This window comes from Monocercomonoides exilis (assembly GCF_001643675.1).
Source record: "Monocercomonoides exilis strain PA203 chromosome Unknown scaffold3-2548433, whole genome shotgun sequence".
NCBI lineage: Eukaryota > Preaxostyla > Oxymonadida > Polymastigidae > Monocercomonoides > Monocercomonoides exilis.
Window position 1 is genome coordinate 947662 of NW_027150548.1, and position 14883 is coordinate 962544.

The window sequence follows — 14883 nt, forward strand, 5'->3', positions numbered from 1 at the left end:
TTATTTTTTGGGGGAAAATGTGTGATTATATGTGAAATGTTACTTGAAGTTTTTTGTTGATTTATATTTCATTATTTAACAATATTTTGTATTTGGTTCAAATCAAAACTCATAAAATTTTTGTATTAAGGGTCTTCAAAATTAAAAATGTTTTTCCTGATTTCTTCATTTCCTGGTTTCGCATTTCTTTTCTCATTTTACTTAAATTTATTATTCATTTTATTTTTTGCAAATTAATTCTATAGATCTTGGTGAGAAAGAAAGCGAACTAAAGGTTGCAAATGGAAAACTTGACCACAACAAAATAGACAAAAAATGCAGAGATGTTAAGTGTCTAATTGCATTTATTGTTGTTGTGGTACTATTTTTAGCATTTTTCATTTACTCCGCAGTTGCCTCAAACTTTGAAAATTTAACTAGACCAACTGATTACCAGTTTGTTTTTTAAAAGAAATAATTTTGTTCATTTGAGAAATTTAATGAATGCTTTATAAAGAAATGAGATGTGTGGATTAAAGGGTGACGTTGACATGACGCAGAGGCCTAACTTGTTTTCTCCTTCAATTAATTATGAAAATAGAGGATGGTGCGTTAAGTCTTGTCCAACTCAGCAATCGTCATGCATTTGCATGGACTCCGAACCTTTTGAAGCAACACCAGAAACATGTAATTCTATGAATGAAACCTGCTATTATATGAATGAAGTTGAATTTATTGTTAAAGATTTTAGATGCATTCCTTCAAACGCAACAAAAGATTCAGAATGGAATCAAAAGGCAGGCTCTTTTATTAAAGATTTTGTTGCATCATTTTGGACAATTATTGTTGGAGCTGCTATTGCAATTGTCTTGTGCTTTTTATACATGGCTTGTATGGGGTGCTGTGCTCGTGCATGTGTTTGGGGTTGCATCGGAGTTTCTATTGGTTTCATTTTCCTGGCTGGAGTTGCGGCTATTATTATCGGAATTGTATTTATGTCGAAAAGCGATTCTTCAGAAAGGTCAGCATTCTATGCGCTAATTGCGGTTGGGTTAGTAATTCTATTAATAGGACTCATATCCAGCTGTTGTGCATGCTGCTGGAAGGAAAGAATAACTTTAGCTTCTTATATAATTGAGGCAGCAGCTAATGCGGTGAAATCAATGCCTTGTTTGCCGTGCTGCACTGTACTCTTTTCTATTATTTCAGCTGCCGTTTCAGTGATGTGTTTCTTTGCAATTGTGTTTTTCATTTCTTCGCGTGATTTTGTAAAGGAACAAGGATCATGGACAATTTCTATTCCTGGATATGCTTGGGTATTTTTCATATTTGTTCTTATTGCATATATATGGATGATAATGTTTGTTTTCGGGATGAATGAAATGACGATTGGCGGTTCAATTTCTTCATGGTATTTCACTCGCGACAGAAGCAAACAGACTGGAAATTTGGACAAATGGCCTGTGTTCTCTGCGTTCAAACGTGGCGTTCGGTACCATTCTGGTTCAGTGGCATTTGGCAGTGGACTGATTACCATATGCACAGTTCTTCAAATCCTAAGCGAAATGATGGCTGATTCAGCGAGTGACACGGGAAATGACGTGATTGCTTGTTTATGTGCATGCATCTCTTGTATTTTGCAGTGCATTTCTAAATATCTGGAATTTGTTACATCTCGTGTGTATGTCTTGATTTCAATAAAGGGCACTTCATATTGGAAGTCAGCAAAGCAAACTCTGTTTTTGGTATTGAGGAACATCATACGTACAGCAGTGTTAGAGAATGTGGTTACGTTGATCTTTGGAATTGCAGAATTTTTGATCGATATTGTATCTATTTTCTTCTTGCTTATGATGGTGCGTCCGGATATATTTGGGTTGACATCGAAAAATGTGGTTTATTTGCCAAGTCAGTCATGGTGGCTTTCTCTTATTTTGGGATTTTTGCTGATTGTATTCGTAGTGGATACCATATTTGATACGTTGTCGTTTAGCGTTACTTCTATCTTCATGTCATTCTTGCTTGATGATGAAATGTGTCAGACTCATCCAGAATGGAATCCATTCGGAACTCCTGAGTTAAGAGAAAGAATGTACAAATGCTCTGTTGCAGGTTATCAGATGGCGCAGAAATACAAAGACAAGCATGAGGACTTTAACTTAGCATATTTTGCAGAACCTCCCCAAACATATGTTGATCCTTACATGAACAGAGGGAGTATGGAAAGCGGAGGAGGAATTGAAGGATACAATCAGCCGACGACTTATCCCACTTCGGTAGCTTTTGAATCTCCTTCTACACAGCCTCAGATTCAGCAAATGCAGACTGGGCCTCAATACGGAGCCGCTGGTTATCCAGTTGCAAGCGCTTATCCATCTGTTAACAATCCATATGAATCTGCGGCAATCAACAATTCTCAGTCTTCATTTGTACCATCAAATAGTTACATGAAGTAAATGGATATTTAGCTGCAATTTTTGCTTTCTAAATCCATCATTAGAATATCGCATTTAATCAAATTTTAAAATTTCGATGAATGGATTAGTTTTATCACAATCTACTTTGCATCAAACATTTTCATTATGAATTAGCAAAATGAGATGCAAGTTTATGAAATTTTGATTTGGTGTTAGACATTTGTTAATCTTAGTGAACTTTTAATTATAATATTTTTCTTTTGTTTTATTTTATTTATTAATTTATTTTTAGCAGTTTGATCGAATCAAGTTGATTGTTAACTTTTAGACTTATTTTCAAAAACTATTTCTTTATTTTTATTATTGAAATTGTAATTATTTTATTTTGCAATGTACTTGTCATTTTCTGGATACGAAGTTCTTGAAATACAACATTTATATTTTCAATAATTTGTTCCATTCTTGTTCTTTTATACAAAATTTTACAGTGCCAATGTTGTGAAAATGACGAGCCTTTATATAACGAATTATTTTAATTTTCTTTAATGAATTTATTTATCATTTATTTGTATTTTTTTGGAGAAGTATTATCAAATAATTCTTGCTTTAAAGAAGATTTTTATTCATGAACAGGGAAGCTTATCAACTTCTTTGAACAATTTTATTTTTTTCTTTTTCTTTTTCTTTTTGTTCTTTTCTCTTAGAAGTTACATATCTCATTTTTTACTGAGAATAACGACACTTTCATTCTTATTAATCATGATTTAAGGTTGATAACATAGAGTGTTAAATGATAAATTGTTTCATAAAAAGGTTATTGTTAATGGCAATTTAAAAGATGAAGTTTATAAGTAAATACATAACAAATCTGATTGATATTTGAAGAATAAATAAGAATGGAATATTTCTTGAAAAGAGAAAAAGAACAGTTTGGAATTTGACAGCAATCATAAAAACAAAATTAAAATAGCATTCATAATCTTAATTTATGTTCACATTATTTAACATGCACAAATAAACATCAAATAAAAAAATATTACAATTGAAAATTGCTCATTTCAAATGAAAAATTACATATAATTTGCAAACATTTTCTTTTTAAATTTTATTAAATCGATTTGGCAATATCAAATAAAATAGGGACAATAAATAAAAACAGTGCATCACATATTTGTAAGTTCGTTACATAACACAATAATAGCACAATTCAAGTGTGTCGCAAAGGATACTGTTAATTCAGGAAAACAAAATCATCGTTCAACTGAAAGCTTTTCGATCATCTGGCATCACAACTTTTCCTGTTCCGAATAAAAATTCATGGAGCACTCTTTGAGAATACAACTGATGTTGGTCTGCCTCAGACTTGCTCACTCTCCTCTATTTCTGTCAACGATTGAATCACTTCACCCAAAGTGAGTCTGCAATCTGGTTCATCTGCCCACATCTTCTCCATCAGTTCAATCAACTCTTCCCTTTCGATTCCTTCTGTCAGCGGTCGTACTCCGTCTCTCATCATCTCCTGTGCTTCCTCAGCATCACACTCGCTCAAAGGTACTTCCCCAGTTGTCATTTCATGGAGAATCAGTCCAAGTGTGAAAGCAACTGCCTGTTCAATTCCCTCATCTTCGTTTCCCACTTCTGGTGCCTTCCATCGCTTCATTTCCTCTTTCTGCTTTTCATCCTCCAATTCCTCTGCCAAAACAAATATTTCATTTGTTTCTTCCTCGACAAAGATTGTATATGGGCACAGCTGCCTCGCCATCATTTCCACTCTTTCATCATCAACCGAAATCAAATGCTCAAATAGCTCTGCCACTGCCAAAACCACCTCTTTTCCATCAACAAGATCCATCGCTCTTGTTCCCAATGTGAAATTGCCTTGCACTGAATGAATCACTGAATGCAATGTTTTGATATTCTTCTTTTCCTTCTCTCGAAATGGCTTCTTCGCTGATATTACATTGAATGAATTATTTTGTTGAACATCAGAAACAGAAGCATTCTCTGAAAATGGCAATGGAGGTTCCAAATCTGGAAGATCATTTTCATTCAGAATTTCATCCTTGCTCATTGAAGGAGGCTCTGGAAGATCTTCTTCATTGTCAATGAGAAGTGGAATTTGGCTCGTCATTCCTTCCAGTAATGTTGATGGCATTTCACTCATCTCAAAGCTCCCTCCGTTGTTTTCCCTTCTTCTCTTCTCAATCTTCCCCATTATCTGCTCATTTTCTAATCTCTCTTTTTCAACTTTCCTTTCAACTTCTTTCAGTTTTTTTTTCATCAGCACAACAACCACAACAAACAAAGCAACAAAAATTAAAAGAGCAACAACACAGCCAACAAATGCAAATAAGCTCCATTCAATTTTGTTTTCTCCTTTTGAGATTATTTCATCATCTTTTGGTTGAGTAATACTTGCATTCTTCAAGATGAATGATTGCGTTGATGAAGGAGATTCCTTATTTCCAAACAGAACGCACACGCTCACTTCTATTTCATTTCCACAACCACTGATCAGATCTCTTGCCACACTTCCTTCTGCTTCTCTTTCTGATAAAAATCCATTTGAATCAAAATCATAATGTTCAATCTCTTTCTCTTCTCCTTTCCTCTTCACAACTGAGAATGACAGATTGCATGGAAGAAGAAGCATTCCTTTGAATGTCAGCTTCATTCTATTTGTCTCTTCTTTTGCTTCCACACTTTCCAGCACAGGAATGAAGAATGATGAATCTCTCTCAGAAACAATCCCTTCAAAATTGCACCCTTCATTCAACATCCAAAGTGATGTGCTTCTCTCCAATCCATCTCCTCCTTTCAAACTCACCACATTCAATGTTCCTGAATCTGAACAAATGATATTCCTTCTCAGTGATGGATATCCTTCAATTGATGGATTATTGTTCTCAAATCTTCCATCATTAACAGTCATTTCCCCTCCACTCATCGTAATTCCACCTTCTGGTGAATTCGACAATGTTGTATCTTTCATCATCACTGAACTCTTCACAACTTCAACAAGAGATCCTTCCCATCTGCACATCTCTTCTTCCTCATTCGTTTTCCCATTGATTTTCTTTTCTCCGCCTTCACCTCTTTCTCCATCAAACATGCATGCCTCAAGCTGCACTTCCCTGCTTTCTCTCATCTCCATCATGCTTCCTTTCCCATTCATATTCACGCATTTCGCAAACGAGCAATTAGTCACTCGTATCTCTTCTTCTGCTCCATCAATCACCATCACACATCCATCCGTCAACAGAGAAATATTCTCAAACCTCATTTCTTTCATCTCAAACTCTGCTTTCCCTCCAACAACAACAACAACATCTGCATCTCCTTCACACATCACGTCCCAAATGTTTGTTTCTCCCATCAGCACTTTCGACTCTTCACACAATACAATCAATGATGCTCTCACATGCAAACTGCTGAACTCTATTCCCCACATATTCAATTCTCCACTTTCCACACTCACAATCGTGTTGCCCAACTTCAGCTCAACAGCAGATGAAATAAACTCACAACTTCGCATCTCCATTGAGCCATTTTTCACTTTCAAAATGAACTTGTGACTTGCCTCAAATTCACCTCCAAACTCAAATGAGCATCTTTCCACTGCACTCTCATTCACAAACTTCATGATGCTGTCCTCCTCTGATGTTTTTTCTATCTTCCCATCAAAATGGATCTTCCCCTTTGCTTTCTTCACAGGCTCCATCCTCACATCCCCAATCACACATTCTCCTCCTATCTTCCCTTCTCCATCAATAAGAATCATATTCACAACACTTCGTTGAATGTGTTGCACGCCATTGCTGATGCTCTCACATGGCGCATCCTGTCTTCCACATTGCACGCTGTCGCTCCCTTTCACTGAGACAAACACCTGTGCAGAATAATAGAATGTGATCAGCGGAATCAGATCAACATCAATAGTCCCTTCTCCATCACTCCCACACATCGAGTTGTTCAACTTCAATGATTCCTGACTGAAGTCCAGCAAAAACAGTCTTTCATTGATCTGCGAGGCAATCGAATCACATCGGATGAACACATCCTTCCCCACAAACGCATCATTCATCATGAATCGGATATTCTCCAATCTCAGCCCAAGTGGTGGTATTTCCTTGTTGGAGCATTCCACATTCGGGTCAAGTGCATCAATCATCATCCCTCCTCCCCTACCATTCCCTGTCGAGCACACACACATCCCAAATGAGCATCCTCTCACTTTCACCTCTGACTCCCCTCTCTTCATCAACATCTTCATCCCTCCCCCTTCCAAGCTTCTCTCGCTCATGCACTTCGTCACCACGCACCCTTCGATCTCACATTCCATCCCAGATGAAAATGATCCCACACTCATCACACATGCTCTGCTCTCTGAACATGTGATGTTTGTGAACGAGGAGTCGTTCACTCTCACCCTTTGCTCTGTGTTTTCTTTTGCTTTCTTGATCAACATGTTTGAAGTGGATGGCTGACTCAGCGAAATCAAACTGTTTCCTGATATTGTTGTGTTCGATATCGTCATATTCATCACATCAACACTTTTCACATCTGTTGTGAATTCCACAAACCCTTTTGCCAAATTAAATTGAGAAAGGGTGCAATCCTCAATCACCACACTCCCTCCATCTGCTTTCATTAAACAATATTTCGTTTCCTTTGTTGCATCCTCACAAATAAATGAGCATCTCATGATGGAAAGTGATGTTGCTGAGGATGAAGTTGAGTGAATGAGCGAAGAGTGATGCAAAAGCTCGTTGGGAAGAGAAAATGAAATATTGGTGAATGAAAGACAAACATTCAATGTTATCATTCCTCCTCCTTCTTCTTCTTTGCCTTCATTTCTTCCCCCCTCACTCACTTTCAAACCTGTGCCTTCTTTCTCTCCCTCAATTGATACAACTGAAGTTTTTGAAGAAGATAATAACAAAAATGATATTGCTTTCTGGAGCAATCCTGATCCCACAATGTTGACGTGTGATTCACCTTCTCCAAGTGGTTCATATCTCAGTGAGACAAGATGATCAATCGATGAGCATGGTGCTTCAGAAAACCCACACCCACTGAAGTCTCCTCCTTTTTCCTTCGAAGCAAACCCATACCCACTCCAGTTAACCCACAAATACACAACCAGTGGAATCACATATCCCTCCTCTCCTGTTGTCTTCCTCTCCCATCCACACAGCTCATCCAATGACTTCAACTCCCCTTCACTCATCTCCCATTTGAAGTTCCCTTTGTTCACAACCTCACTCAGATCCCATCCTGAAACAAACATGTTCTTCCCTTTCCAAGCATTGCACCTTTCAAATATCATTTCTTCAAGCACAAAGGATCCAATCTCTTCAGGAAGCTCAACGAATATTCCTCCTCCCATTCCTCTTCCTCCATCCTCTCTATCCTCTGTTGGCACTTCACATTCTGATAATTTCACATTTTTCATTTCCAAGTTCCCCACATTCCCCACTGATATCATCATCCCTCCCCCTTTCATTCCACTTCCACCTGAGCATCTTGATGAAAAATTGCTTTCTTCAATATTCACATTTCCTCCTTCTTCATTCATCCCAACATTCAAACATCCTCCTCCACTCCCACCAACCATTTCCACCTCCACTCCATTCACTCTGCTATTCATAATCTCCAATTGAGCTCCACTTGTCATTGTGATTGGTGATTTCCCATTCACCTTCAGTGTCACTGAACCTTCCATCACAAATCCATCAACAATCAGATTCCCTCCTGCCATCTCAATGATGCTGTATCCTATCTTTCCATCTGTCATTGCCCCACTTTCAAATGAGACTGAACAGTTTGTAATTTTGAGTGTTGATGTTGAGTGAATGAATGCACTTCTCCTTGAATTCAACTGACCTTTCACAACAAATGAAAGTCTCCTCATTGTCAGTGAACTCGAACAGCCAACAATATAATCTTGTGCAGCCGATCCTCCATCACTCACATTCACTCCTATCCTCTCTCCATCGGATGACATTATTCTGCCTGAAATTATCACATCAAATGATGGTCCTGTAATTTCCTTGGTTATTGACGAAGATGAGACAATTTCTATTTCATTCACAGTGCTGCTCATTCTCGAGTTCGCACAATAATCAACTGTCAAACACCTGAATTCATCAAATCCACAATGATTGTGGTCCTTCCCATATCCTCCACTCCCATCAACAATCACCTTTGTTCCCATTGTGCACAAATACGCAAAAAGTGGAATCACTCCACTTTCATCCCCATTTTCACTCCCGCACAGTTTCAACACATCTGATGGAATGGTACTTGTGTCAAAAAATGAAAATGAGCTGGTATTCACTTTTGACTCCAAAAGCACACCACCCCCACAATGAACAAACACATCCTTCCCATATTCTGCCACATTCTCATTCAATTTCGAAAACTCAACATCTTGTCCAATTGTCAATCCACATCCTCCACTCTCCATCAACACAAACATCCCTCCCCCTCTCCCTCCATTTCCCCCATAATTCTCTGCCTTATTCCCATCAATCACACTCGACCCATTCACAACCACTTTCCCATTTCCCTTCAATCCAACATATATTCCTCCTCCCTTTCCACCAACACAACTGCACCCATTCACATTGCATCCATCAACTGTCAACGTTCCACTCGTTCCAACTGTTCCTTTCATCCATCCTCCATCTCCCTCATTCTTCACAACTCCACTGATATTGCATCCTGAACAAATCACACTCATCATTCCTTCTGAAAATTCAATCGCTGAATGATCATTGAATGTCAGCCCTTCTTCAATCACAAATCGTTCCATTTTCAGACTCCCGCTCTGCGCATTCACAAAACTGTATCCAAATGATACACTCGATGTGCTCTCTGATATATGAGCAACTGAGCAGTCTGTGAGTGTGAGTGATGAGCTGGTTAAAGAAATGAGTGATGTTGCACTCGATAACGAAAATGGAATTTGGAACGCAATGTTCTTTATTGAACTCGCACTCTGAACATTTATCAAATACGAAGATGTCATTCCGCTCGGCACCCTCACACTCACATCCGTCTTGTTAATCCCACAATACACCTCCCATTCATATAACCCCGCCATCGACACAACTTCTCCCAACTCAAACCCCGAATCCAACACAATGTTCTTCTTTGACGAACTGAATCTGTTCTGTGAAGCAAACGCGATCGTTTTGCATGGAAAATACCCAAACCCACAAAACCACGAGTCATACCCTCCATACCCATTAACCACATTCCCCACATGTGCTGCTCCTGAAAATGCATCAAAAAACACATTCAATGGGAATATTCCCATCCCTCCCTCATTCCGGTCATATCCCATCAGCTCATCATAAACAGACACATTTCGCGAGAAATTCAGCTTTGTGGTTGTTATTGTCCCACTCACTAGCCTGCTCCCATTCACAAACACATCTTTCCCTCCCAATGTTGCACTGCAACCAACAAAACTCACTGATGTTATTGCAAAATCAAATGAGTTATCTGCCAGCCACAGCATCACCCCTCCTCCATATCCACTGCACTTTGTTTTGTTGAATTTTGTTGTTCCTCCACTGTGTGATGTTGATGTTCCAATTCGAGCTTTGCTTGATGGCGCTTCCAACTCAACTTTAATCCCTCCTCCATTCCCATTCGCACACTCACACCCTTCCATCGTTGTATTCCACACCACAAATGTCTCTCCACCCTTCACACTCTTTGCTATCACAACCCCGCCCCCTGTTGTCCGATTCACATTCCGAATTGTCACATTCCCCAGCAAACTTTCTCCAGATGAAGATCCTGCTGATGATGGCTCAGCAAACAGAGGTTGATTCATTTTCATATTTTTGATCTCCACATCAATCATCTTCAGCTGCTTCAGTGCAACATCAAACACAGATGACGAAATTCCACTCCCTCCTGATGTGGAAGAACTGATCGCCACATCCTCCAGCAAAAGAGTCCCACTCCCCACAGACACCACAAACACACTCGGTGATGGGCTTCTCATCGAGTTGTGATCGATCCCCACATGCCCCACCTCCAGTTTACCAGTAGATATGCTGAACAGCGTTGGCGAAGAGGTAGAAAGCGCACTTGTCCCAATCACGCTCACTGTCTTCCCTCTCCCAACAACAGAAATCTTCTTTTCCCCAACATTGATTGCCGCCCCTTCACTCACATGCCTCCCTCCCTGCACCGTGACTGTCGAGCTCAGCTGTGCCATGCTCGACTCCACTGCATGCCCCACTGTCTTGCAAGGAGTTGCCTCGCTCATTCCACACAGATTGCTCGTGTCACTTCCACCCACCCCAACATACCGATCCTTCATTCCTTCCTTCAGCCAGTCCTTCTTTTGTGTTTCCTGATACACCCAACTGCTTGAATAATATCTATGGCACACCCTATAATCATTGCTGTTCGTTGTATATGATTCATAAAAAGGATTGCTTGATGAGAAGAGATTGTAATAGTCCTGGAAAAGCACATCATGGCCATATGGAGTGGAAGCGTTGCAACTGCAATTATGGAAGAAGAAGAAATAGCAATAATGATAGTTGCTTGGAAGTGTTGATTGACTTGGAGCGAAGTTCATGCCTCCACCATATGATACTGCTGAGCATGAAATGAACCGCATGCTACTCATTTTGAATGCAGCTGGAACATTGTAGAAGCACATTCCTCCGCCAGAATCATTTGTAAGTGAGCACAAAGTGAACAAGCACTCAAATACACAAGAACTCTCCCCTTTGCCACTTTCCGTTCCAATACAGGTAGATCCAGAAACCTGAAAAGATGCCAGATAAAGTCCTCCACCATTATTTTTTCCATTGCAGCTCGTGAATTCACACCCACTGATCCTGACACAAGAAGCTATCGAATAAACATACATTCCTCCACCACCATAATTTCTGGAAGAACAATCATTGAATGAGTTGTTCTCAATCTTTATTGAATTAATTGCATAGCACATGATTCCTCCCCCATCATAATATGCAGTGCAATCGTTGAATGAGCAATATTTCACTGAAAGAGTTCCCGATGCCAGATTATACATGTAAATCGCTCCACCATTTGAAGTTCCATCTGAATAAGAACTACTTGTCCCAGTAGTTTTCGATCCATTCCACTCGCACCAAGTGAACGAATTTGCCCCATTGTTTGTCTGATTCTGTCTCTCTGGTCTCGAAGGATTCCCATCACTCCCGCTGACTGCAATGTTCTCAGATCGAAAACATCTGACAAATGAAGTGTTTGAGGCAGATAATGAAGATGAAGGGTTGTTGAGTGAGGAAACAATTCCCCCATCATACACATCCCAAACAGATGAAAACGAACAACAGCCAATAAAAGTGGAGCTGGCTTGCATGGGAGCTGATTGGGGCGGTTGAAATGGATGAGGTGATGAAATGTTTGCGAACAAAGAATGCTCCAAGAAAATGAAGCTGCTGCCAGCGCACCCCACAAACGGACAAGAAGCAACAACGAACGAAGAAAACGCACAAAGCGCAACAGAAATGGTTGTTTCGGACACAGAGTGAAATGGAGGTTGGCACGCCTCGACAAGCGAACTCACAAGCCCATTCGCCAATGATGGAAGCACACTGACGTTGCAAAGCATAACCCGGTTGCCTCCTGCTGCCGAAAGGATCGGAGATGAAATGCCAAACCCTGTGCGAGAAGAGACGACCAGGCACGACCAAACAGCCAAAGACGATGAATCAACAACTTCGCAAATGTGTTTCTCAAAAGTCGGCTCCAAATTCAGGCTTCGCAATTCCAGGCTTGTATTCGCTTCAATAATAGCTGTGCGTATTTTGTTGGAGCTACTGACGCAATAAGGCACACAACCGTCTGCCCAAGGCTCCTCGGCTGCAAGTTTTCTATAATTTTCATTAACGAAATGAAATGTGAGATTTAAACTCAAAAAATAGGAATATCACTCTTGACACACGTTTTTCGTGCGTGTAGAAAAATATCGCTTCCCGACCCTTCGGTACCTTCTCTAAAAACACATTCGTTGCTATTTGAGAATACTCCAACATAATTGCAACTAAACTCTGCATACTCTTTGCTATTGCACTTTAAAAATAGTAGTATAGTCAGCAATAAATATGCCATTCTCATTTATCGCTTGTTTGGAGCAAAATACAGATTTTATTAATGCGATGATCTTTTGAAGCATATAATGGGGATCAAAAAAATGATGTATCTGAAAAAATTCTTCAAACGTTGAAAATCACTTTTTAACTTGTTTATTATTCAAATATTTGACAACATAATTTATCCTTTTTTCATGGTAAACACTTATTTTTCATTATTGTCAATAATTTTTTTAAAAAATAAAAATATAATAAAATTGTTGTTCAGCTTAGAAAATATTAATTATCGATGAAGTTTTATTTTTATAATTAATTTTCAACTTCTTTTTAGAAATATTGCATTTTGAATGTTCAAAATTTCAACATAATGAAAAATCGATAATTGGCTGATCGTCTAAAAGTGCAAAAATTGTATCGTTTAATCAACGTTTGTGAAAAAATTAAAAAATTCAACCCCCAACATATTTTTTTCGTAAATAAACATGAAAATGTTATCTTTTCGGAGAAATGTCTTTTGAATAAAAAAAACAGATGATTGTTTTCAGATTATTAACTTTTTTCATTATGTTAATATTAATGAAGTTTTTAATTTTTGGAAAGGAAATTTACATTCTTAAGTTGAATTAATACCAGTTGTTTGAATAATTTATGTTTCAGATGAGTGCAAAACAAAAACTTTATATATTTATCATTTTTTCTGCACCAAAAATAATTCTCAAAATATATGTGGCAAAATCTTTTACTTCAAACATTTTCATTGAAAAATTATGAACTTTTTATTGACTTTTTGAGATCAAAAATCACAATAAAAATGAGTCCATTTTTTGACATTCGTGAAATATTAAAAACCTTTTTGTTTTGATTTCAACAATGCATGTTTGCAGATATGAAAATCAAATTTTTTTGAAATATGAGGGATCAAAACAAAGTTGTGAGTGAAACAATTTTTCAATCCATTGTGCAAAAAAAGCTTGAAAGTCCATATTTTCCCACATATGTCCGAATATATTTGAAAAGTTCCTTTTGTTTAATTTTCAAATAAAATAAAAGATTCATATTTCGATCAAATTTTTGTTCCCACTTATGAAACTTTTCCAGAATGGAAATAATAACATTTTCGTAATTTTGTTTTCTAATACCAAAATTTGGTGAGTGGGAACAGATATTTGATCGAAATATGAAATTATTATTCTATTTGAAAATTTAACGAAAGGAACTTTTCAAAAAAAATTTAGACATTTATTTATCGAAAAAAATGGTGGACACTTTCAATAACGGTGGACAGTTGCATTTTCTCAACAACCATTGATAGTTGCATTTGTATAATAAACCCAACTATTCCCTCATAGAATATGAAATAATATGAATTGTTTCAATCACACATCAAACACAATGAGTAATAATAATTTTTAATTTTTATTTCCAGAGAAACTCGGAGTAATAAATTTCTCCGAGTCTCTCTGAAATTTTAAAACGTTAAGTTTTTTATCCTTGGGAGAAAGCTGTTTCATTTTTGTATGACTGATAAGTTCATATTCAATGAAGGAATTGTTGGGATAATTGTTGAATGTCAATTTTCAACGGTTGTCGAGATAATATTGCTATCCGCAGTTGTTGTAAACGTTCACTATAAAAAACACTTACAAAAATTCGTTCAAACAAAAATAAACAATAATTATTATTTTTATCATCATAAATTGCAACAAAAAATATTTACAAAATAAAATAAAAATTGATTGTCCATATCAAACGTTATTTCATAAAAATTCATCAATTCCACGATTTGATTTTTCTTGGGAAAAGTGAATATCAATGTGTTTGTTGACAAATAATATTGTTCGAAATTCAAATTCTCATCCTTTTCACGAATAATGATAAAATATAACATTTTAATCGCTTTCCAATACTCAGCCTAAAACCTATTTTTCACACAAGATAATTTTTTTTTCCGAAAAATTATCAATTTTTATATTTTCGAATAAATAGTTTAACAATTTCGAATAATAAATGGAAAAATGAATATTTGTTTTTGATCTGAACTTGTCATTCTTTTGAAAGCACAAGTGAACGAAAAGTTAAATTAGATATATTTTGACATTTATTAATTTTTTAATAGAAAATTTTTTTCGGAGAAATTCGGAGAAATCATATTGTTATTTCTCTAACAATGAAAACCTATAATGGGTATTTCAAAAAAAAATATTCTTGACAAAATTATATGAAGATAGTGAAATCTTTGGTATTTTCATTTGAAATTTGGAAAAAAGAAACATTCTATCGCTCAGAAACACAACAACCATAAAAAATTTCTTTTATAATTATTTGATTCATTGCATTTTTTGCTTTTTATTTGAAAATTAAACTGAAGACCG

The 14883-nt window shown here is 37.2% G+C and overlaps 2 protein-coding genes across 2 annotated transcripts; one reads left to right on the forward strand and one right to left on the reverse strand.

Annotated features, from left to right (window-relative positions):
* Positions 1 to 17: 17 nt before the first annotated feature.
* Positions 18 to 3153, forward strand: MONOS_8305 (putative Choline Transporter-like (CTL) Family Protein; the record flags this gene model as incomplete). Its single annotated transcript, XM_067878706.1, has 4 exons — positions 18 to 21; positions 131 to 175; positions 246 to 435; positions 497 to 3153. The coding sequence occupies 4 exons, from the start codon at positions 18 to 20 to the stop codon at positions 2433 to 2435; spliced, it is 2178 nt and encodes a 725-aa protein (XP_067735182.1). The 3' UTR covers positions 2436 to 3153.
* A 44-nt stretch (positions 3154 to 3197) lies between these two features.
* On the reverse strand, positions 3198 to 12536 carry MONOS_8306 (uncharacterized protein; the record flags this gene model as incomplete). The annotated part of the gene is made up of 3 exons (XM_067878707.1): positions 3198 to 12292; positions 12364 to 12414; positions 12478 to 12536. 3 exons carry the CDS (start codon positions 12534 to 12536, stop codon positions 3754 to 3756), a joined length of 8649 nt encoding a protein of 2882 aa, XP_067735183.1. The 3' UTR covers positions 3198 to 3753.
* Positions 12537 to 14883: the final 2347 nt, after the last annotated feature.